General features: G+C 37.6%; 2 protein-coding genes across 2 annotated transcripts in view; one reads left to right on the top strand and one right to left on the bottom strand.

Annotated features, from left to right (window-relative positions):
- Positions 1-2713: 2713 nt before the first annotated feature.
- CTBS (chitobiase) lies at positions 2714-23143 on the top strand. Its single transcript, XM_025383276.1, has 7 exons — positions 2714-2945; positions 6456-6594; positions 7015-7223; positions 11426-11597; positions 13617-13714; positions 14032-14193; positions 21098-23143. The coding sequence occupies exons 1-7, from the start codon at positions 2778-2780 to the stop codon at positions 21296-21298; spliced, it is 1149 nt and encodes a 382-aa protein (XP_025239061.1). The 5' UTR covers positions 2714-2777; the 3' UTR covers positions 21299-23143.
- SPATA1 (spermatogenesis associated 1) overlaps positions 23140-24321 on the bottom strand; it is a 47264-nt gene continuing 46082 nt past the window's right edge. Inside the window, exon 13 of the mRNA XM_025383265.1 lies at positions 23140-23229. Within this exon, the coding sequence (XP_025239050.1) occupies positions 23140-23229 (90 nt within the window). The remainder of the gene's footprint in view (positions 23230-24321) is intronic.

Raw genomic sequence — 24321 nt, 5'->3', positions numbered from 1 at the left:
ATTCCTCATTTGGGTAGTATGCAGAAAAGAGTTCCTGTAACAGGCCTAAGACTGCTATCTTTAGAAAGGCCTGCTTCCTAAAGGTTGGCCTGTAGGTGGATTTGGGAGCGTCCCTGCTGTTTCCTGAGTCTCTAATGAGCTTCCATGGCAGACAACCCTTCACAAATGTTACAACGTGATGCTTGTGCTTGGCTTCTTCCTGTCTTTTTCCTGTGCACCTTTTCCCTTTGCTGCTTTTGCTTCATCTTCTTCTGCTGTAATAAATCTTAACTGTGAGTACAACTGAGTCCTACGAGTTCTTTTAGTGCATCACTGAACCGGGGGGTGATCTTAGGGATCCCCAATACAGGTAGATATGTGTTTCCTTCTGCGTCACAGAATACAGTCTGATTCTATGAGGGAGAAAGAAGGCTGTTTTCCTTGAAAACTTGATTCAGTGCAACCATTCATATTAAAAACATACAGTTATATTTCAGTATCATAAGGGACTGGATCCAGGACTCCCAGACACCAAAATCCATGGATGCTCAAGTCCCTTACATAAAATGGCATAATCTATGCACATCCTCCTGTGCTTTAAATAATCTCTAGATTAATTATAATAATACGATGTAATGCTATGTCAACAGCACTCTTACTGTATTTTAATTTGTATTTTTAAATTACTGTATTATTTGTTATTTTTAAATATTGTTATCTGACATTGGTTAAAACCATAGATGTGGAACCTCTGGTTATGGAGGTTCAATTGTACTCTTTTTTTTTGAGACAGGATCTTGTTTTGTCACCCAGGTTGGAGTGCAGTGGCATGATCATAGTTCACTTCAGCCTCAATCTCCTGGCTTCAAGCAAGCCTCTCATCTCAGCCTCCCGAGCAGCTGGGACTACAAGCTTTTACACCACACTGGCACACAGGGCTAATTTTTTGCTTTTTATTTTTTGTAGAGACAGGGTCTATGTTCCCCATGCTCAAACTCCTGCCCTCAAGTGATCCTCCTGCCTTGGCCTGCCAAAGTTATGCGATTGCAGGTGTGAGCCACAGTGCCTGGCCCAGCTTTTCATTCTGAAACACGTGTTCTTCAGTCCTGGAGCCTTGATAATTACTTATTTCTTTTCTTTTCTTTTTCTTTCTTTCTTTTTTTTTTTTTTGAGACAGTCTCACTCTGTTGCTAAAGCTAAAGTACAGTGGTGTGATCTCTGCAACCCCCACCTCCCAGGTTCAAGCGATTCTACTGCCTCAGCCTCCCAAGTAGCTGGGATTACAGGTGCCTGCCACCATGCCCAGATAATTTTTGTATTTTTAGTAGAGACGCGGTTTCACAATGTGGGCCAGGCTGGTCTCAAACTCCTGACCTCAAGTGATCCACCCACCTCGGCCTCCAAAGTGCTGGGATTACAGGCATGAACCACTGCGCCCAGCCCAAATTACTTATTTCTTCTTATTTGTACTACGCTGCTTCTCAAGCACCCTTAAGAATTATTTATTTCATCCCCTCTGTACTGTGTTTTCCAATTTTCTTATCTTTCAGAGTTTTTGCTCTACGTTCTTCAATGTTATCTTCTACTAATAGTTTTTTCACTTTTTTATTTCCAATAACTTAAAAAAAATTCCCCTACCCCTTTTATCACACCCTGTTGTGGCTTCATCTTCTCTTATTTTTCTGGGGCTATTATGAGAATTTTAAAAAGTGTTCTCCCTGCAGCATCTGCTTCCTCCATATTCCTTTGTCTGTTGTTTGGGTCCCTTCCTTCTACATTACTGAATTTTCTTGGTTGCTGTCCATGATTAAAAGTAAAAATTAAAAAGTACAAAGAGAGGAAGTTCCAAGTAGATAGCTGGTGCTTTTAACTTTGAATTTCACTGTAGGGTGATCTGGGTGTATGATTTGTCCAGAAAACCCCTGATGTCAATATCTTTGCTCAGCCTCTTGGGTTAATCAGATTCTGATCAGCCTAGCGAGGGGTTTCAGTTTTCAGTAGGCATAAAGCCACTTATTCTCTGTTTTAGGTGGATTACCCAGTCAGCAGAGAATTTATCCCCTCCACGCAATTCAGCCGGGGTGGGAGCCCGTGGGTGGGAAAGAGGGGCAGCTGCCCAGAGACATGAAGCCGGAAAAAGGATCTAGCGATCAGAGTCCTTGAGCAGCCTTCGACTAATCTCCCCCTTTTCCGATTTACCTCTCATACTCATACTTGTGCTCTCCAGCTTCCAACATTTTGTTGCTGTTATCTCTTTGTCTTTTGTGTGTTTAGGTTGTTACTTGATTTTTAACAGGAGAGTAGACAAAATTAGATGCTTGAATTCAAACCACTATCTTAAGACCTGATATCCGTAAGTAAAAATTTTTGGTATTCCAGCTTTCTTTTGAGTAGCAAAATAAAAACTAAAAGTCTTCTGGCCACTCCAACCATGTTACTCAGTAGGCCCTTCCAAAAGACACCCACTTCTCCATTTTGGGGATCCCCTTGTACCTTCAGACTCCACAAGGAGTACTCGACCAACACGACAAAACGAGATGCAGACTATTGGGAGGACTATAAACGGTAGGGCTGATACCCATTTGAGTCCACGAACGGCCCCCTCGGCGCCGCAGACACTGGTTGTCCCCGGAGACGCTCCAGCAGCCACTTAACTTCACCCACCCGCAGCGCCCCGAGACGCTCGATGCCCGACCTCCCACGCCCGCCCCGGAGCCCCGCCCCTCCCTGCCCTGAGGCGCAGCAGGCCCCGCCCACCCAGGCGGTAGGAACAGACTGGGGCCCATCGACCTGCTGCCATGTCCCGACTGCAGCTTCGACCTTGGCGCCTCCTCTCTAGCCCGCCGCGCGGCATCCGGGGTCTAGCGCTGCTGGCGCTGCTGGCGCTCTCGCTCGCGGCCGGGACCGACTGCCCATGCCCGGAGCCCGAACTCTGCCGTCCGATTCGCCACCATCCAGATTTCGAGGTCAGCGCCTTCTGCTCCTCTAGGTCTGGGCCTCACGGCACGAAGAGAAGTTAGAGTAGAACCGTGCCCTAAGGAGAGGTGCCGTGGGCGCCGAAACCAACTTTGACCACTCGATGAGGGCCTTCCTGTTTACGGATCCTTCAATTTATAGATGAGGAAGCTCGGGCTCAGAGAAGTTGAGTAACTCCTCACAGGCCTCACAGCCTGTAAGTGCCTGCGTAGGCAGGCGAGTGTTCAAACAAGTTCTGTCTCCTAAGGCAAGCTCCTTTCATTCCCCTGCTGTGCCTCTACCGAGGCACTCTGGTTGTAAAAAGCAAACAAGGTAGAATAATCCATTTCTCAGTTTCCAAGAGAATGAGGATTTCGTTTGAAAGAATCTCAGCACTCCAACAGTACATTAGAATGCAGAGTATTTTGCTTACCTTTAGTTTTCTATACCTGCTAGCCCTTTCCTTTAAAGTACCTCAAAACCACCCAAGAAGAGTGGTAAAAAATAGTTTTAAGTACATTTTCCTTCTATCCGCGTAACAATTTATAACGCTTCTGGCAACTTTAATCCAACACCTTCTGGAGCAATATTAAAACCACCTGACTGCCCACTTCGATGACTGAAAGCAGGAATTGGATGACATCAGGAAGGTCCAAAGGTTTAATCCAAAGAACGATTCTTTTGTAGAAGTAGGCATGATTCCTAGTTCTTAATCTAGTCCATTAACCTGAGGCAGGGACACTTAGATGCCAGTAAAAAAGTGACATGACAGGAGAAGAAATAAAAATGGTGAAAGTGTTTACGAAGAACCTGCCTAGTGTGGAAACCTAACATCTTATTAAAAGAAAGATTTCAGACAAAGTAGGAAAACCTTGTTTATTTGAGCGAAGAACAACTTATGAATCGGCAGTACTTAAACCAGAAGGGATTCAGAGAGGTCTGCTTTAGTAGCATGGGTTTTTATAGGCTGAACAGGGAAGCAAAGGAAAATAATTACTTGGTTGGCTATGACTGTTTGCTTTATTTAGCTATGACTTGGTGGAGAATTCCTAGTTAGAGGTTAGTTGGCAGTTTCTGATAGGTTAAGCTTAAGTTTCCTTTCATTATTGACATTGGGCTGGAGTTTGCTTAAGCAGGAAATCCAAGGCAGTTGGAGCTGTTTCAGCATAATGGCCTCCCAATTAAAATGTTTTAAACAATCTGAGGCCCAGCGCGGTGGTAGAGGCAGTAAGGACAGTAGCTGTAAAAGTTAAACCAGACTTTTCTTAATTTTCTCAATCTCTTTTTGAGATTGAGAAGCACTTTGTGAGGCCAAGGTGGGTGCATCACTTGAGGTCAGGAATTTGAGAACAGTCTGGCCAACATGGTGAAACCCCGTCTCTAGCAAAAATACAAAAATTAGCTGGGCGTGGTGGTGGGCACGTGTAATCCAAGCTACTCAGGAGGCTGAGGCAGGAGAATCCGTTTGAACCTGGGAGGCAGAGCAGGAGGTGGAAGGTTGCAGCGAGCCAAGATCATGCCACTGCACTCCAGCCTGGGCGACAGCAAGATAATGTCTCAAAAAAAAAAAAAAAAAACAAAACTGAAAGATTTATTGTAGTACCCAGTACTTAGTGGGTTAGGCAATAACTGTGGCACTTTGAAAACCAACTATTCAAAGAAGCAAAATTATGCCTATTTGTATGTTCATGGTAAATGGTCTTTACTGGCATTTTCTGTGTTTTTCAAACACAAAAACTAGACTACATGGCATTTTCCCCTTATATTTTCGATTAGTTCACCCAGCTTTTTTTTCTAAAGGATATCTATTATATCACAGGCTCTTAGTATTTTTTAAACAAATAGAATCCTAGTTATCAGAACTAAAATAGAAGTTTTGATAGAAATGTGATTCTGAAAACAATGGGCCACTTAATTTCACATTAAGACGTTTTCTTATTTCAGCGGGAAATTGCTTAGCAGAAAAGATGAGTTATGTGTAGTTAATTCTGAAAAGTTAAAAAAAATAAAAGAGGTTGAGAAAATTAAGAAATGCCTGGTTTAACTTTTACAGCTACTATCCCCACTGCCTCTCCCTCATTCATTCCCCTCACAAGGACCCAGTGATCTCTTTTGTAGTACAGATCCCCTGAATTAAAACTCTAATTGATTCCCACTGATCCCAAGATAAAATACAACATCTTCAGTGGTCTTGGAAGCCCTACTTAATCTTTCCGTACTGACCTTAAGGGTTTTATCCAGTACCCCATACTTGCAGGATTTCTGTGCTCTACCTACACTGACCTTTTTCAGTTCCAGAATCTCAGAATTCTCCTGAGGTGTGGCGACCTTTGGGCTTTCTCTTCCCTCAGTTGAGAATGCAATCTTTTGTCCATAGATACATCTCTTCCATCATTCTGCTGATTTCAGACCTCCACGAAAGCATGTAGTCCTCAGAAAAGTTTTCCTGCTCCATCTGGCTAGCAGGTCCCCTTTATATGCTGGCATGGCCCCCTGCAATCTCTACAGTCCTTAATACCGTTGTAATTAAGTAATTAACTCCTTACTGGACCTGGTCTCTCTCATTAATCTTTATGTCCTTAGAGCCTAGCAAAATACTCTCCTTGTACCTTATTGGAAATTGAATAAATACTTGTCAAATCAATGAATTCACACCTTGGAATAAAATAAAAATAATCAGTGAGGCTTTCATGCTTCTTGAATTAATTGTGGGAAGAAAATACCAGAGAAACACAACATGAGCTGCCTTAGAATTTGACCTAAGTACTATTCTAAGAAGCTAGTTTCACCAAACAAACAAACAGTAAATGTAGTATTTATGGCTCCATCCGCAGTAACCAGAAACTTGACTATTATCAAATTTCTCTCCTTTGATTACTCATTCGATTAGTCACAAAGTCCTGTCAATTTTGCCTCCTTAGGATCTTCCAGATCTGTTCACTTAACTCCACTGCTCCACAATTTTAGCTGAGGTCTCCATCATCTCTTACTTGGATTCCTCCAACAGCTTCCACATTCTGCCTCCACTTTTGGTCTCTCTTTAATCCATTTCCCACTGCAGCTGAAAATATTTTTCTAAAATGCATACCTTTTCCTTTTAAAAATGCTTTTATTCTCTCCCTTTACCTCAGGATAAACAAGGTAGTACTAACTTCTCAATAGAGCTTATGAAGCCTTTCATGATTTAACCCATGCCTACCACTCTGGTCTTTCACTAATGCTCTCTCCCCAAATTCTAGACGTCGACCATACTAAATATTTAGTTACGCAACCACCACGCTGTCTCTGCCTCCAGGCCTTGGCACTTGCCACTATTCCTTCCTGGCCCATCCTTCCCCTCTTTCCCAGCCTGGCTAATTACTCCTGCCACCAATTATATTGGGACTCTTATGTCTTATTCACAATTGTACTCTCACTGCCACCATAGTGTTTGGTGTATGGTGGTGTTTGATGAATGGTATTTTGGATGGTCAGCATAATATTCTTGGTTTAAATGATGGTGCTTATCCTTGTTCTGGCAGGTCTTTGTGTTTGATGTTGGACAGAAAACTTGGAAATCTTATGACTGGTCACAGATTACAACTGTGGCAACATTTGGAAAATATGACTCAGAACTTATGTGCTACGCTCATTCAAAAGGAGCCAGAGTAGTACTTAAAGGTATGCTGTTACCAGATCTATGTGTCCAGCAATTGGGAAATTTATCTGTATCACTTGCTATAGTCCTGGCTTTCCAAAAACTTCCTTTTATGTTTATCTGTTTTTGTTAGGATCCTATAATCTTAGATACTGTGTAATTCATTTCACAAATGCAGATCTTTTTAAACAAATTAAACCACTGTATGGTTTTGAGCAAAATGTAACTGGCAAATTAGCATGATGACCACAATTTCTGCTTCTAACTTGAGAACAATTTTACTAATGATTTATAATGGTTGTTTTGGAGATTGGTGAGTAATGGCTTTCTGTTACTTTGGTATATTCTTTCTCTATTTGGAAAACTTCAATTAGGGGCTTAGTCTTCCAAAATAATGAAATGTTTTTGCATACATGTTCAAAAGATATATACTTCTTCCACAGGAGATGTATCCTTAAAGGATATCATTGATCCTGCTTCCAGAGCATCCTGGATAGCTCAAAAAGTTAATTTGGCCAAAACACAATATATGGATGGAATTAATATCGATATAGAGCAAGAAGTTAATTGTTTATCACCTGAATATGATGCATTAACTGCTTTAGTCAAAGAAACTACAGACACTTTCCATCGTGAAATTGAGGGATCACAGGTAAAAATTCATTTATTCTTTGGAAACCTCATATTTTCCATATCAGAATATACTAATGAGGGTAAAACTAATATAATCTTAGTTTTATAGTAGTGCAATGGGAGTTTCAGCACTTATTTCTTAAAAAATTTTTCTGGAGCCTTTGATGTTCTTATTTAAGGAATTTTAAAGCACTATTCTCTGTTTACATCAAAATACAACACTGGGATTACCCCACTACTTGCCTTGTAGCACAGTTAGAAGTGTTAGACAATGGGAGAACAGAAATCAAGGGGGGCCTAACCAGCTTTTACCAATGCAGGACAGAAACAACCCAGGAGTAGAGGTAATTCTGGAGAAGTGTATCACTTGCTCCACAGTCTCTGAATTACTTGCACCCAAGGCCCAGTAAAGCTTAAAGGACTAACTACACAGAACTGTGACAGCTATGACAATAGGCAGTGTGCTTCCCCACTGCCATAATGAATATGATTAGACCAGTAGGTAACAACACAAGAAATCTTGCCAGACAACAGGTGGGTAACAGAGGATAATGTGAACCCACATTAGTGATCCTCAAACCTAGTCACATATCAAGAAAACCACAGATCTTAAGAAAAAGTAAACGTGTTTACTTTTACACACACATGCGCACTTTGAACTTACTCCCAGAAATGATTTTTCAAAAGGGTTTGGGTAATCCCAGAGTCCACAGTTTTAAAAAAGTTTCATTGGTGATTATAGTTAAGAAGTAATAGGCTAGACAATGAGTTTTTTTGAAGACAGGGTGCAGCTCCTTGATATCTAACAGAATGCTTAAAAATTTATTCCAGTATAGAGCATTATGAGTATTATAAACCAGTGATTCCTGTCTCAGAATTACCTGAGAGTGCTTGTTTAAAATATCCTAAGTGTATTAGTTTGTTCTCACATTGCTATAAAGAAATGCCTGAGGTCGGGAGCGGTGGCTCACAACTTTAATCCTAGCACTTTGGGAGGCCGAGGCGGGCGGATTACGAGGTCAGGAGATCGAGACCATGGTGAAACCCTGTCTCTACTAAAAAAAAATACAAAAAATTAGCTGGGCGTGCTGGCGGGCACCTGTAGTCCCAGCTACTCGGGAGACTGAGGCAGGAGAATGGCATGAATCCGGGAGGCAGAGTTTGCAGTGAGCCGAGATCGCGCCACTGCACTCCAGCCTGGGTGACAGAGTGAGACTCCGTCTCAAAAAAAAAAAAAAAAAAGAAATACCTGAGACTGGATAATTTATAAAGACAGTAGGTTTAATTGGCTCACGGTTCTGCAGGCTATACAGGAAGCATAATGCTGACATCTGCTTGGCTTCTCGGAGGCCTCAGGAAAAGTTACAGTCACAGTGGCAGGCAAAGCGGGATCAGCACTTCAAATGGCCAGAGAAGGAGCAAGAGAGAGAGTGGGGAGGTGCCACACACTTTTAAACAATCAGATCTTGTGAGAACTCTATCACGTGAACAGCACTGGAGGGGGAAATCTGCCCCTGTAATCCAGTCACCTCCTACCAGGCCCTACTCCAACACTGGGGATTACAATTCAACATGAGGTTTGGGCGGGGACACAGATCCAAACCATATCACTGAGATTGACTCAGTAGGTCTGGGATAGAGCTTAGAGAACTGTATTTTTGCAAAGTGTTCTAGGTGATTCTGGTAGAGTTGGTCATCATGAATTTGAGAATTACAGGTAAAATAATTTGAGAATTACTGGTAAAATAATAAGCAATATGAAGACTGACATTTCTATGGTTTTATGCAAATAGGGAAGATTTGTCAGTATGGAATTCAACTTGTCAGGAGAGTACAATGTAGATTAAGAATAGCAAATGCCTGGCATACAGGCCACCATACCCCTTCTCCTCCTCACACATTTTGGCTTCAGAAACTTTTCCTTCATTCTCTCTAGATAGTCATTACTAATAGGTTAGAATTGATGTGTGGAATATATGGGAAAAAACCTATTTGACAATCCTGATTAAGCTGTAGTGAAAGAGCAGAGAGGAAGAGACTGAGCAAAATCCTTGCAGTAGGAATATCTCTTTCCATCTCTTGAGAGGTGAGGAGAACATTTTGGGCTACATGTCAAGTTCATGTTAGGTGACTTAGTGGGAGGGACAGTTACAAAGGTAGGCCAGATTGTGGAAGATCCAGAATGTCAGGCTGAGGACTGTGCATTTTATTCTGTGTGTAATGAGTTATGTGTGTAAAATAGTGTTTGGGAAGATTATTCTGTAGGAGTATGTAAAACTAGAAGAAAGAGGAAGACCAGTAAGGACTACTAACAGAACAATACAGTATCAAGGGATTTAGTTTGATTTGGATGATGACATAATCCTAAATCAGCAGGTGTACAATAAATACATATTAAATAAATTAATTAATGGAAAGGAAGGGGCAGAACAACTGTGAGAGGCCACCCAAAGGGAGACGTGAGGTTAGATTTTGGAAGTAAGGGAAGAAAGAATCAGAAAGTAGCCCCAGAGTTTTTAAACTGGTAACCAACAAAAAATGACTAGAGAATCTAGAGGTGGAATTAGTTTTGGGGATAAGATAGTAACTTTAGTTTACAGAATTGTGGTCACAGAATTAAAGAGCTAGAAATAAATGCCTTAAAGAGTTCTTTCTATACCCTCATTTTTATAGGCGGGAAAAATGCAGATGCTTTAAGTGACTTAGCAGTGATATAGACCTAATTATAACAGAGCTGACACTAGCACCCAAGTCTTTTGCTTTCTTGTCTAATATAATGATAGTACCTTCTCAAAAATATGAGATTAACTGTGAGAGAAAATGCTGGTGAAAATACTCTTACAAAATGGATTTGAAATTTACTTGCTTAGATGTAGTCATTTATTTTTCTCTATTACTATAATATAGCTCTCATTTGGTAATAGGAGGCAGTAATAAAATAGGATCCAATATGTAAAAATTTTACTTCATAACTTATTTTGTTGGAAAACTATTGAGCAAAGCTTATAATTGTAAAGTGCTAATACTCAGGGAATTATAAAGATAACTTTGAGGAAGTCCTAAAAAGAGTTTTGCTAGAATAAATTGTTCAAAGTATAAAAATGTTACCTAAAGTATCTCAGTTTTTAAAATAATCAGTATTTATTGAGTGCCTAATTAAGGGGGGAAAACAACCTTTAATGAAGTTTTAGAACATTTGTACACATATAAAATAAGGCTAATTAATACTTCATTAAGGCAATAAACATAAAGAGACATATTCTTGTTGAAGGCTGGCTCACTATTCAAAATAAAAGATAAAGCTGGGTGCGGTGGCTCACGCCTGTAAGCACTTTGGGAGGCTGAGGCCGGCAGATCAGCTGAGGTCACAAGTTTGAGACCAGCCTGGGCAACGTGGCAAAACCCTGTCTCTACTAAAAATACAAAAAAATTAGCTGGGCGTGGTGGCACATGCCTGTAATCCCAGCTATTTGGGAGGCTGAGGCAGGAGAATTGCTTGAACCCAGGAGGCAGAGGTTGCAGTGAGCCGAGATCGCACCACTGCACTCCACCCTGGGCAACACAGCGAGACTCCATTTCAAAAAAAAAAAAAAGAAAAAAAAAGGAAGATAATATATTACTCAACATTTATTTGAATATTTCCATAAAATAAGATCATTTAAATGATTTGTTCAACATTTTGACTTGATTAATCTATACCTGTGGCCATAAGACACCATTATTGTCTAACTAATATTGGGCCAAACCTACCATATAAGGTGATTGTGAATCACGGGCTGAAACTTGCAACCCAATCAGGTTGTGCCAACAGGTGACATATTTAACCTGCATAATATTTTTAAAACTTTTGTATTTGAATTCTTTTAGTGTGCCTTTACTCTCTAATTGCTCAGGGGCATCACCATACCCTGTTGTCATTATACCTGCTTCTTTTAATCAGCTGAGGTACCAGCCTCGCGTTTGAAGACATTTTGAGTTTGAAGGCCATCTTCTATATAGTGTCCTGCTCCTGTATGTCCAAATATATGTCTGACTCAGTCAAGTGTAAGCAAAAAATATTTCTTAAAATGGTTCAAGTTCTCTGTGTATCAAACCCTACATTCATATACTGTAAGCTTTTTCCTTGTGTAGTATAAGGTAAAAATATATATAAGTTTAAAAATCTGACATAATATGCATATTTGATCATTTTACATAAAATAGTAAGATTTTTTTCCACAGGTAACCTTTGATGTAGCTTGGTCTCCAAAGAACATAGACAGAAGATGCTATAATTATACTGGAATCGCAGATGCTTGTGACTTCCTCTTTGTGATGTCTTATGATGAACAAAGTCAGATCTGGTCAGAATGTATTGCAGCAGCCAATGCTCCCTATAATCAGACATTAACTGGTAAGACTCTAAACATGCTCATTTATTAATAATATTAGTAATATTCTAGAAATTAAAATATTAAGTTGTTTTCAGTATTTCTAAGTTATTTGTATATGTTTTTCAATTGTAAAGCTTGCTTCAAACATTTAAAAATCACTTAATTGAAAACTTTAAAGTTTACAAAAAGTTTTAAAGTTTTGATTTTCACTTAATTCTTCCAACAATCTTGTGGTATAGGTATATTTCTAGATGAGATAAAAAGAATTAACCGCTCATGATTGCGTAACTATTAAGTATTATATAGTTGGGGCTTAATCAGGTATTCTCATTTCTGGTCCAGTATTCTTGTCATGAAATCACATGTTTATCTAGAATTTGACAGGATATTTTTGTTGAAATAACCAGTGTTACATAATAGCAAAGATAGTTATGGTTGGGTACCTTCATTTCATGATTAATAGGATAGGCATTAACTTCTTTTAGTATCTGTGATAAATTAAAAATTATATTCCTATTAGAATTGGAGTACTTTTGACCTGTCATTCGTATGATGTAGTCTTTGCATTATCCTCTTCAAAGTTTGGATTGGTTTGTATTCCATCAGTCAACTAAATAAAAGATTGCTTGCTCTTTTGTTAATTTTAATTTTTATTTTTTTGACGCAGGGTCTCACTCCGTCACCCAGGCTGGAGTGCAGTGGCACGATCAGGGCTCACTGCAGCCTCAACCTCCCGAGCTCAGCCTTAGCCTCCTGAGTAACTGGGACTATGGGTGCATGCCACCATGCCCAGCTAACATTTTCATTTTTCTCTTTTTTGAGACAGAGTCTTACTTTGTTGCCCATGCTGGAGTGCAGTGGCACTATGATGGCCCACTGTAACCTGGACCTCCTGGGCTCAAGTGACCCCCCAAGCTCAGCCCCCCGAGTAGCCTCACTATACAGGCATGCACCACCATGCCCAGCTAATTTAAAAAAGATTTTTTTTTAAGGAGATGGGGTCATACTTTGTTGCCCAGGCTGGCCTCAAGTGATCCTCCCACCTCAGCCTCCCAAAGCGCTTCAATTACAGGCATGAACCATTGTGCCTAGCCACATACTTATTTAAAGTTGAAAAATAAGTTATTCTGTTAAAATTATGAAGTAATTATTAATTGAGGGTTCCCAAACTGTGTTTCAGGAAAGATATGATAATTATGTTCTATCAATAAAAGGTTCAAGCCTTGGGAGGCTGAGGTAGGAAGATCACATGAGGGCAGGAGTTCAGGCCAGCCTGAGCAACATAGTGATACTTTGTATCATAAATAAATCAACGAACAAACTAAATAAACCAATATGTTTGGGAACTGATGCATACCCCACCCCATTTTTGGTTATTTAATAGTATATAATAACATTAAAGGCTCTAAAAAGTAACAAAGTTATTTACCTCAACATTCTAGATAATCTGTAAATATGTCTTGATGAAAAAACATGTTTTGCAGCATTGGGCAAGAAAAGGACTGATAGTTCTAGGTATTTGTTAATTTTTCTCTTTGTTTCCTCCAACTATAGATGACACATTTCTTATCCCCAGCTATCATTCATACTTATAGAATATTTGCAAAACATGGAACACTTGTACTTTCTAAGAAACTCTGAGACAATCACTGCTAGAAAGTTAAGATTTATAAAACTTTGTTGAAACTTTAGAATCTAGAGTATCAAGTATATCATGTCTTAGCAATTAATAGATACAATTAGCATACTTTCCTGAAATGTGTCATTATTCCTAGAATTAGATTTTGTGAATATTTTATTTCAATATTATCTTAATGGTTTTTAATGTTTTCTCTTATTCAAAGAGAAATGGTTTAGAAAGCAAGATATACAATTTATGGTTGTTAAGGGATGTTTTATAACATCATATTAAACATTATTAGTGTTTTTTATAAATGTGCTTGTTTTTACAAACAGATTCTGAACGGTTGCATAGCTTGTATGAACACATTGACATATGAAGAGAAACAAATATGCTTTTTCTCTCCCTGCTTGACTAGGATATAATGACTACATCAAGATGAGCATTAATCCTAAGAAACTTGTAATGGGTGTTCCCTGGTATGGTTATGATTATACCTGCCTGAATCTGTCTGAGGTAGGAACAGGTCATTTGTTACATAATTTTTATTCTCTATTATATTTTTTAGAGTCTCTCTGTTTTCATTAGAAATATATAAACTTTAGAATTTCTGAAATATAGTTTGAGATAAAAATTATTTTTACTTCTATGAAAGCTTATGATTATCATACATTTTCATTTAATAATGAAATTTATTTTAACCTTTATTCTGTATAGTCAGGTTATTTATTTATGGTATATGTTTTATTTCTAAATAATTTATATATTTTTGATTTGGCTTTTAAGAATTGCATACTTGATCATCTGTAACATGAGTACTTTTGCATTTCTAGGATCACATTTGTACCATTGCAAAAGTCCCTTTCCGGGGGGCTCCTTGTAGTGATGCTGCAGGACGTCAGGTGCCCTACAAAACGATCATGAAGCAAATAAATAGTTCTATTTCTGGAAACCAATGGGATAAAGATCAGCAGGCTCCTTATTATAACTATAAAGTAAGATTTTTCATAAGTTATGAGCACTTATTCTGTTAGTTTTCATAATTATTTTCATAATTAGATGTTTGATATCAAGAATATCTGTCAGTTTTCTTTTAGGGTATAACATGCAGACTGCTGTTTACATGAGTAAACTTGTCTTTGAATCTGTAATCAGGAACTTTAGTTCCCTGGTGAGCAACTGGAGTTTTGCTAATAGTGAATCTACTCTGCTTGGGCCACTTGTCATTTAGATGATCCCATAAAAATGTGCATATCACAAACAGGATTTCTGTAATAGTTGACAATTATGTTAGGATGACTGTTGATTTTGAAAGGGTTTTGGGCCAAAATAGGTTACTATCTCTGAAAGCCTCCATTTCAAAGTGGCCTACAGATTCTGATGAGACTCTTAACATAGGGGGGAATGAGGGTGAAAACAGAAGAGGTGTCATAATCGACTTTACAATGGAAAAACTATCATTTTCGATTTGTTTTATAATTAAATTATAAGCAATGTCAAAAATTACAAAAATATTACATAAAGGAAACCTGAAGAAATACACCAAATAATTAGCAATTCTGTCAAGTAGTGTTTAATAGGAATTGCTATACCAAAGTGTCAAAGAAAAGTTATAGTTTTCATAATTTACCATTAGCATTATAAAGGCTCTTCCACGGCTCAAAAATCTAAGTACAAATCCTCTTTGAATTTATTTCAGATTATGTTACTTTAAAAGGAGTACTAAAATGATAGAAGTGAATTTCAGCAAGGATTTATATTCTTAACTAATGGTCTGGTACCCATTTATAAAAAATGACTGCAAACACACTACATGTCATAAATTATAATTGACATACATGTGTATTCCTGTATATCAGCTATACAGAGAGCTTTAGTGTAGAGCTTTCTAAAGTTTGGAACTGAAGGTATATACCTATTAGTGAAACTAGAGTGTATTGTAATCTTACCTTTCCTAAACAGTATTTATATTAGTCTGTCCTGGGAACTGTTAATATTACACACACAGATGCACCTGTGTGCAAAATATACACACGTGTGCCATGGCCAAATATATTTAGAAAAACACTATATACTGTAAGCCCCTCTTGGAGATTTATAACAATCATTATATTAATGGATTTGAGAAGTGCTGTAATACATAAGGCAGTTTAATTGTTTGACGTAGAATCTTGTTTCACAGCATTCTTAGAAACATGCAGTTCTTAGAAACAGTGTTTCATGGATATATAGTTTGTTAAAAGTTATGGTAACCAATTACATATACAGGCATACCTTAGAGATATTGCAGGGTCAGTTCTAGACCACCACAATAAAGTAAATATAGCAATAAAGCAAGTGACATGAATGTTTAGTTTCCCCATGCATGTAAGAGTTATGTTTACACTATACTGTAGTCTGTTAAGCGTGTAATAGCATTATGTCTAAAAAACATATATACCTTAATTTAAAAATACTTTATTGCTAAAAAATGATAATGATCATCTGAGCCTTTAGCCAGTTATAACCTGCTTGCTGGAAGAGTGTCTTGCCTCGACATTGATGGCTGCTGACTGATCAGGGTGGTGGTTGCTGAAGGTTGGGGTGTCTGTGGCAATTTCTTAAAAAAAGACAACAGTGAAGTTTGCCATATCAATTGACTCTTCCTTTCACGAAAGATTTCTCTGTAGAACATGATGCTATTTGATTGCATTTTACCCACAGTAGAACTTCTTTCAAAATTGGAGTGAACCCTATCAAACCCTGCTGCTGCTTTGTTAATAAGTTTATGGAATATTCTAAATCCTCTGCTATTATTTGAACAATGTTCACAGCATTTTACTAGGATAGATTCCATTCTCAAGAAACCACTTTCTTTGCATATTCATAAGAAGTAGCTCCTCATCTATTCCAATTTTATCATGAGGTTGTAGTAATTTAGTCACATATTTAGGATTCACCTCCAATTCTAGCTCTCTTGCTGTTTCCATTACCTCTGCAGTTACTTCCTTCACTGAAGCCTTGAACCCCTCAATGTCAGCCATGAGGGTTATAACCCACTTCTTCCAAACTCCTGTTAATATGGATATTTTGACCTCCTCCCATACGTGAATCATGAATGTTCTTAATGGCATCTAGAATGGTGAATCCTTTCCAGAAAGCTTTCAGTTTACTTTGGCCAGATCCATGAAAGGAGTTACTGTCTTTGGCAGCTACAGCCTTACAAAATCTATTTCTTAATTAATAAAAGTTGAAATTACTCCTTGTTCCATGGGCTGCAGAATGGATGTTGTGTTAGCAGGCATGAAAATAACATTCATCTTGTATTCTCCATCAGAGCTCTTGGGTGACCAAGTGCATTGTCAATGAGCAGTAATATTTTGAAAGAAATCTCTTTTTTTTCTGAGTAGTACATCTCAACAGCAGACTTGCATATTCAGTAAACAGATGTGCTGTGAGCCAGGCTGTTTATTCCATTTATAGATCACAGGCAGAGTCAATTTAGCATAATTCTTAAATGCCCTAGGATTTTTGGAATGGTAAATGAACACTGGCTTCGAGTTAAAGTTACCACCCTCATTAGTCCCTAACAAGAGAGTCAGCCTGTACTTTGAGCTTTAAAGCCAGGTATTGACTTCTCCTGTCTAGCTAGGAAAGTCTTAAATGGCATCATCTTCTTCCAATATAAGATTTATTTGAAGAAAGAGATCTCTGCCTTTTAAAATGTGTTTGATCATAATTTTACACGACGTGAGAGTCTTCAGAATGAAAACCCAAAGATGCAGGAAAAACTGTCCATTTTTGTGCATAGGTTCAACGAAGTATGGACAGCTGTGTAGAACTGTCATCAGAATAAAGGGCATGAGCTAATGCAAATGGACTGAGTGGGAAAACTCAGCAAGGTCTGTCTGTTCAGATTTTTCTTGGCCTCTCCCTGCGAAGGATTTGTTCTCATGGGTATGGGGTAGGACCTCTCTAGAATGAGGGTCTTAATTTCTTTATGGCCAGCTAGTACACAGAAAGGTGGTGGTAGGAAAGGTTAGAGTAACAGTTTTAGACTTTATGGCTGGCTTTGGGGAAAAGAGGCTCTGGTTTCTTTGACCCATTTTAGGGAAGAGGGATTCTAGTTTCTTTTTCTTTTTTTTTTTTTGAGACAGAGTCTTGCTTTGTCGCCCAGGCTGGAGTGCAGTGGCACCATCTGGGTTCACTGCACCCTCTGCCTCCTGGGTTCAAGCAATTCTACTCCTCAGCTTCCCACATAGCTGGGATTACAGGTACCCGCCACCATGCCAGGCTAATTTTTATATTTTTAGTAGAGACGGGTTTCACTATGTAGGCCAAGCTGGTCTCAAACTCCTGACCTCAAGTGATCCGCCTGCTTTGACCTCTCAAAGGCATGGGATTACACATATGGGCTACTGTACCCGGCTAACACATTGTTTAAGGTCTTAGAATTCAGGAAGCATTTTGGTGAGCCTTGAAGGCCATTTAATGTCATTTTAGAAAACAATCTGGTTATAACTGTTTTCTTCCTCTTTTTTATTCATTGCAAAATTCCCATTGTAAGGTTATTAGTCTAATTTCAATATCGTTATTAAGTCTTTTTTTTTTTTCTTTTTTTGAGATGGAGTATCGCTCCATCACCCAGGCTGGAGTGCAGTGGCACAATCTTAGCTCACTGCAACCTCCGCTCACTGCAACCTCTGATTCCCGGGTTTAAGCGTTTCTTGTGCCTCAGCTTCCCAAGTAGCTGGGATTATCGGGATGCCCTACCAGGCCCGGCTAAGTTTTTGTATTTTTAGTAGAGACGGGGTTTCACCATGTTGGCCAGGCTGGTCTGAAACTCCTGACTTCAAGTGTTCCTCCCACCTTGGCCTTCCAAAGTGTTGGCATTACAGGTGTGAGCTATCGTGCCCAGCCAAATATTGTTATTAAGTCTTACATGGACAGTTCATGGTGCCCACAAACAATCACAATAGTAGCATCAAAGACCACTGATTGCAGATCACCATAACAGATATAATAATAATAAAAAGTTTGGAATATTTTAAGAATTGCCAAAATGTGACACAGAGACACAAAATGAGCACTTGCTGTTAGAAAAATGGCACCAACAGACTTGTTCAACAGAGTTGCCATAAGCTTTCAATTTGCAAAAAATTTAATATCTGCAAAGCACAACAAAACAAAGTACAATAAAATGAGGCATGCCTGTAATTTAAAAATATTTAACATAGAATCTTAGGACAGTATATATTACCATATACTGTTTCTTTGTAATCCTGATCTTAGTAATCTGTGGCTTGTTTTTTCCTTAATGAATGTGAAAATGCAGGAACACAGTTTTTTTTTTTTTTTTTTTTTTTAGACGAGGTTTTGCTCTGTCACCCAGGATGGAGTGCAGTGGCACAATCATGGCTCACTGCAGCCTTGACCTTCCAGGCTCAAGCAATCCTCCTGCCTCAGCCTACCAAATAGCTAGGACCATAGGCATGTGCCATCATGCCTGGCTGATTGTTTTACTTTTTGTAGAGACGGGGTCTTTCTGTATTGCCCAGGCTGGTCTTGAACTCCTGGCCTCAAGTGATTCTCCTGACTTGGCCTCCCAAAATGCTGGGATTACAGGTGTGAGCCACTGCACTTGGCCTCTTTTTTTTTTTTTAATTAAAAAAAAGTTAAATGGCAGGTAAAAATTATCTATATTTATGGCATACAAGATGATGTTTTGATATATCTATAGATTGTGAAATGGCTAAATCAAGTTATTTAATGTTTGTATTACCTCACATACCATTTTTTAAATGGTGAGAACACTTAAAATCCATTCTCTTAGGAATTTTCAACATAATACATTGTTATTAACTATAGTCACCATGGGATACAGTAGATCTCTTGTATTTATTGTTCCTGTCTAATTGAAAATTTGTGTCCTTTGAAACATCTATTCTTCCCACCCCAGCCTCTGGTACTACCTTTTTACCCTGTTTCCATGAAGAAATACATTCTTTAAGGTCTTAGAATTCAGGAAACATTTTGGTGAGCATTGAAGGCCATTTAATTCCACTTTAGAAAAAAAATCTAGTTATAACTGTTTCCTTCCTTTTTTTTTTTTTTTTTTTTTGAGATGGAGTCTTGCTATCTTGCCCAGACTGGAGTGCTGTGGCTTGATCTTGGCTCACTGCAAGCTCCGCCTCCCAGGTTCACGACATTCTCCTGCCTCAGCCTCCCAAGTAGCTGGGACTACAGGCGCCCGTCACCACGCCTGGCTAATTTTTTTGTATTTTTTTAATAGAGATGGGGTTTCACAGTGTTAGCCAGGATGGTCACGATCTCCTGACCTCGTGATCTGCCCACGTCGGCCTCCCAAAGGGCTGGGATTACAGGTGTGAGCCACCGCGCCCGGCCCCTCTTTTTTATTAATTGCAAAATTCTATAGCAACATGAATCAAGTTTCTGTTTTGTTTGAAGAGAATCATTCTATTGGGCTGCTTCAGCAATAGCAGCTCATTTTGGACTCAATATTCTGGAAAGCAAATATGCCTTAACTATGCATAAATTAGTCTTACATGTGCTTAGTTTTTGCCCTTTGATCCTTCACAATTTTGAGACATTTGAATTTCTTAATAATATCAAAAAGTCTCAAAGTACTAGCTAGAATGATGGCAAAATTCAAAGGTATATGTCTTTGTGTTTGCCCCTGAATCTTCAACAATCTGTCATATTTAAGTACAAGTTCTACAAGTTGCCTTTAAATAATGAATCACAGCTATTAGTAGAGCATGCATGGCTTTGTCTAGTTCTAAAAATGTTAAAGAATGGAATATAAGATATAGACTGAGATATGCTTGATTACAGTTAGTCTACTATATTTAAATATACTGCAGTGTATTCATTTACTAGGTGAATTATTTTCCTTCAAAGTGGTCTTTTTTTTTTTTTGCTCTGTCTCCAGGCTGGAGTGCAGTGGCACGTTCTCAGCTCACTGCAACCTCCGTCTCCCGGGTTCAAGCAATTCTTCTGCCTCAGCCTCCAGAGTAGCTGGGACTACAGGCATGCACCATCAAGCCCGGCTAATTTTTTTGTATTTTTAGTAGAGACGGAGTTTCACTATGTTGGCCAGGATGGTCTTGATCTTTCGACCTCATGAGCTACCTGCCTCGGCCTCCCCAAGTGCTGGTATTACAGGCGTGAGCCACCGTGCCTGGCCCCAAAGTAATCATCTTTTTTATGCTTTTTTTTTTTTTTAAATTATACTTTATGTTCTTAAGAGACTATTCTAATTCCAGGAGAGATGCTGTAAATATTACTGGCATTAATTCAGAAGTGTCTTTAAGGAGTTTCCTAGATGTATATAAAAATAAGTAAATTATTTTTAGTCACAGGTCTTTCTATTTTTTATCTCCTATCTTTTTCACCTTCCTTTGCACTTTGTCCTAGATCTCCTTTCCCTTTTCCTTTGTCTCTTATCCAATAGCTCATGTGCCTCCCGAGAGAGACTGTGTTAGTACTTAAATATAGGTATTTGATTCTGGGCAGAAGGACTTTTTAGGGTGGAAGGTGAGCATAAGACCAGAATCTAATTTATGGCTCATAATCAGGTGTGTGTTAAGTCACCAATGAAGGGCAGACCTAACAGACTCTTAGAATGAATCCTTAGGACCTAGAAAAGGATGTACTTTTCTCCTCCATTGCCATTACCTTTTGATCTGGCTGATTCATCATAAACAAAATCTTCTGTAGAGCTCCTAGCTAGGCACACTTCTAGCAACTACAGAGAATACAAAAAAGCACATAAGCTGGTTGTAGAGGACCAGAGCATTTCCCTCTTACTGTACTGTATACTTCTTTTATTTTTCCCTTTCCTATGGTGCTGAATTGTACTAAATACTTTAAAATCTCCATTTTAATTTATTTATATAGGATCCTGCTGGCCACTTTCATCAAGTATGGTATGATAACCCTCACAGTATTTCTTTAAAGGCAACATATATACAAAACTATGGCTTACGGGGCATCGGCATGTGGAATGCAAACTGTCTTGACTACTCTGGAGATGCTGTAGCCAAACAGCAAACTGAAGAAATGTGGGAAGTCTTAAAGCCAAAGCTGTTACAAAGATGAACATCTTTTGTCAAACCATTAAGATTTAGAAAAATGATCTGTATAAATAGATCTAGTTTCTTGCATTTTTGTTATGTTGCTATATACTTTTGTTATTGGTATACTAAAAAAAGAATAAAGAAATGTTGATTGTTTGAATTCGAAAAATATATACGAATGTCATCAGTATCCAGGAATATAAAGGCAAGAAACAAGTCAACTTTACCTGTTAAGTATTCCTCTATTAGATGTTTCAACACTATAATTTAATTGGGAAAAATCGCTTTCAGAATTTTATTATGCCATATTTCTCTTCATTATAGTAAAATATAAGCTTATGAATCAATGTTGATTTTTAAAATATGTATAATCTGAAGTGGAAATTGTTTGCTTAGAGTTTTTAAAAACCTAGTCTTTGAAAAGCAGTTTGTGCTATACTTTTCCCCCAACCCTCCAATAAATCTTAAATTTAAAACCTACAATTTAGTGTCTCCTCTTTAGGTTCATCAAACTGATGAAAATAATTTTTCTGCTTCCTGACCCCATATAGTATTTATGTTCTCTGAGGTACTTGAACTAAACCTTTGGACAGTGAGTGAGAATTAAAAGAATCCAGAAGATTAAATGTATTCACAAAATACAAGAATATAACAGTAATATTTTGAATTGGTAAGTTAGAACTACCTAATATTTTCCAACTACATTATTTTTATGAGGTAAAATTTTTATAATAGGAATAACTTGCAGTTGAACTTGATTCTATTCACTGTCACTTCTAATTATTCATATTCCTTCATTTATGGACATGTATAATTTATTTCTTGGCTAGCTTTCTTTACAAGGTTAAATTTTTCTTTCTACATCTGCAATGTATCTTTTTTATTTTTATTTTTTGTAGAGAGACAGGGTCTTGCTATGTTGCCCAGGTGGGTCTCCAACTCCTGGGCTCAAGCACTCATCCTGCCTTGGCTTCCCAAAGAACTGGGATTACAGGCATGAGCTGCATTGTATTTTTAATGATCTAAAGACAATGATTAGCTTCTCAACTAGTTCTCTTTCTAAAAGATCAATTTTATACAAATAACTTTTCTAAATGTAATAAAGTCTGTTTTCTTTCTCCAGGGAATTAACAACATTGTGCTGCCCTTATTAGTTCCTAATTACAGATTAAAAAATCTGTATCTTTGAACTCTAGATTTACATAAATCCTGGCTTCCCTGCACATTTTCCCCCTGTAAATTGGAATAAATGATGATTGAACCATCTGTTATGAGAATATTACATTTCCTATTTACACAATTGTTTGTGACAGAGTAAAATCAACCATTTTCATACTATATGTTGGACCACTGTTGTCTTCATATTTCTAAAATAAATGAATTAAAAAATTTAAATTCTTAGATGCTTATCTTTATCATAGCTCAGAATGCAAGTTCAATACCCCCTATTCTTTTGTATTTCCAGATTTCTTTTAATTAAGATATAGTGAACAAATTAAGTTAAATGAAGTCTGTATTTTCATGCAAATATATTAGTATTCATTAATACACATTTATTCTTTGCAAATAGATTTTATAGTTATATTAGCTCTTACATTTTAAGATTATTAAAAATGAAAATTATAAAATTAGCACTGTAAAATAATATGCAAAATACTTGGAATGTTAAAAATAACCAGTCATCATTTTGCTTTATATTGCATCTAATATTTCCTGAAACATTTTATAACACCCACATGGAAAGTGCAGAAAGAGAAACCTTGTGCTTTATATAAAACATTGCCAAGGAGAATAATGGTTAAACAAATCTGTTCAAATAAATATTTAAATTTTTTCATAAATAAAAGTTTTAAATTAACATACCTAATTGAGATTGTAGAGATGTATTATTTTTTTTTTCTGTACCAGTTCAGTTTTCAATGTTCGTAAATCTGAAACTGCTTGTTTTCTCATCTATAAAAAGAATTACTTTTCAAAAATGAACTTCATCATACTCTTCTAAAAGTACATCATAATTGTTACGTAAATAGGGTTTTTGTAACTGCTTTAACTGTCTTCTCTCATTTGGCTTCAGTGGTTTGACTTCCACTGGATTACTACAGTAAATGTGTAGATTATGAATGCTGTTTAATAAGCATGCCTATCTACTGACTAGATATGCTATAAGATAACCTTGTTTATGAGTATATAGGGACAATACAATTGAACTGTTCTAAAAAATACAGAAAGAATTTTATGTTTTGTTTAAACTTCAAAACCTTTTTCTCAATGTATAAAGAAAATAGTGAAAACAACAAGAAAACAAAATACAAAAAAGCTTAATTTCTAGCCCTGAGGAACTGAAGAGATATTTAAGAAATATACTGTTTACTCTGTGGCAAGCACTCATTCTAAGTGTATTAGTCTATTTTTTTTTCAAAAATTTTATAGAATCAGATACTTATTAGTATTTATCCCCATTTTACAGTTGAAATGGAGGCCTTTAGAGGCTAAGTAACTTGCTCAAGATAAAAAACTAGTAAGTGAAGTGGGTCCAGCCAGGATTCAAACTCAGACCACCTGGTACCAGAGCCCTTACTATTCTAAGTGTTGTCAGTGGACAGCAGCATTAGCATCAGTTGGGAGCTTGTTAGGTAGGAAGAATCTCAGGCTGCACCCAGACCTACTGAGTCAGATCCTGCATTTTTAAACAGGATCTTCAGATGATATCATATTAAACTTTGAGAAGCACTACTTATGCTATACTATCTTGAATAAATATGGTTGCAAGAGACTCAGGCTAGGTTTTTTTTTTGTCCCTTAGTTCTGAATCTTATAGGTAGGGCTGTTTTAGGGAGCTCATTCAGAAATCAATAAAACTTCTTATATAATGTCTATGTGTCAATCAGGCATTATGGTTAAATATAGGATTTTTCCCCCCAGCCTATAAGCTGAAAACTTTGTTCTCTTTTTTTTCTCTTATTCCACTTGTCTTTACTGTTTTTGTATGAACAATTCTAATTTGGGTTCAAACCATGAGTGACATCTGTAATGTTAAAATATACA

Source organism: Theropithecus gelada, chromosome 1 (genome assembly GCF_003255815.1).
Source record: "Theropithecus gelada isolate Dixy chromosome 1, Tgel_1.0, whole genome shotgun sequence".
NCBI lineage: Eukaryota > Metazoa > Chordata > Mammalia > Primates > Cercopithecidae > Theropithecus > Theropithecus gelada.
Note: the sequence above shows the minus strand (reverse complement) of the source record. Positions and strands in the feature narration are given on the sequence as shown.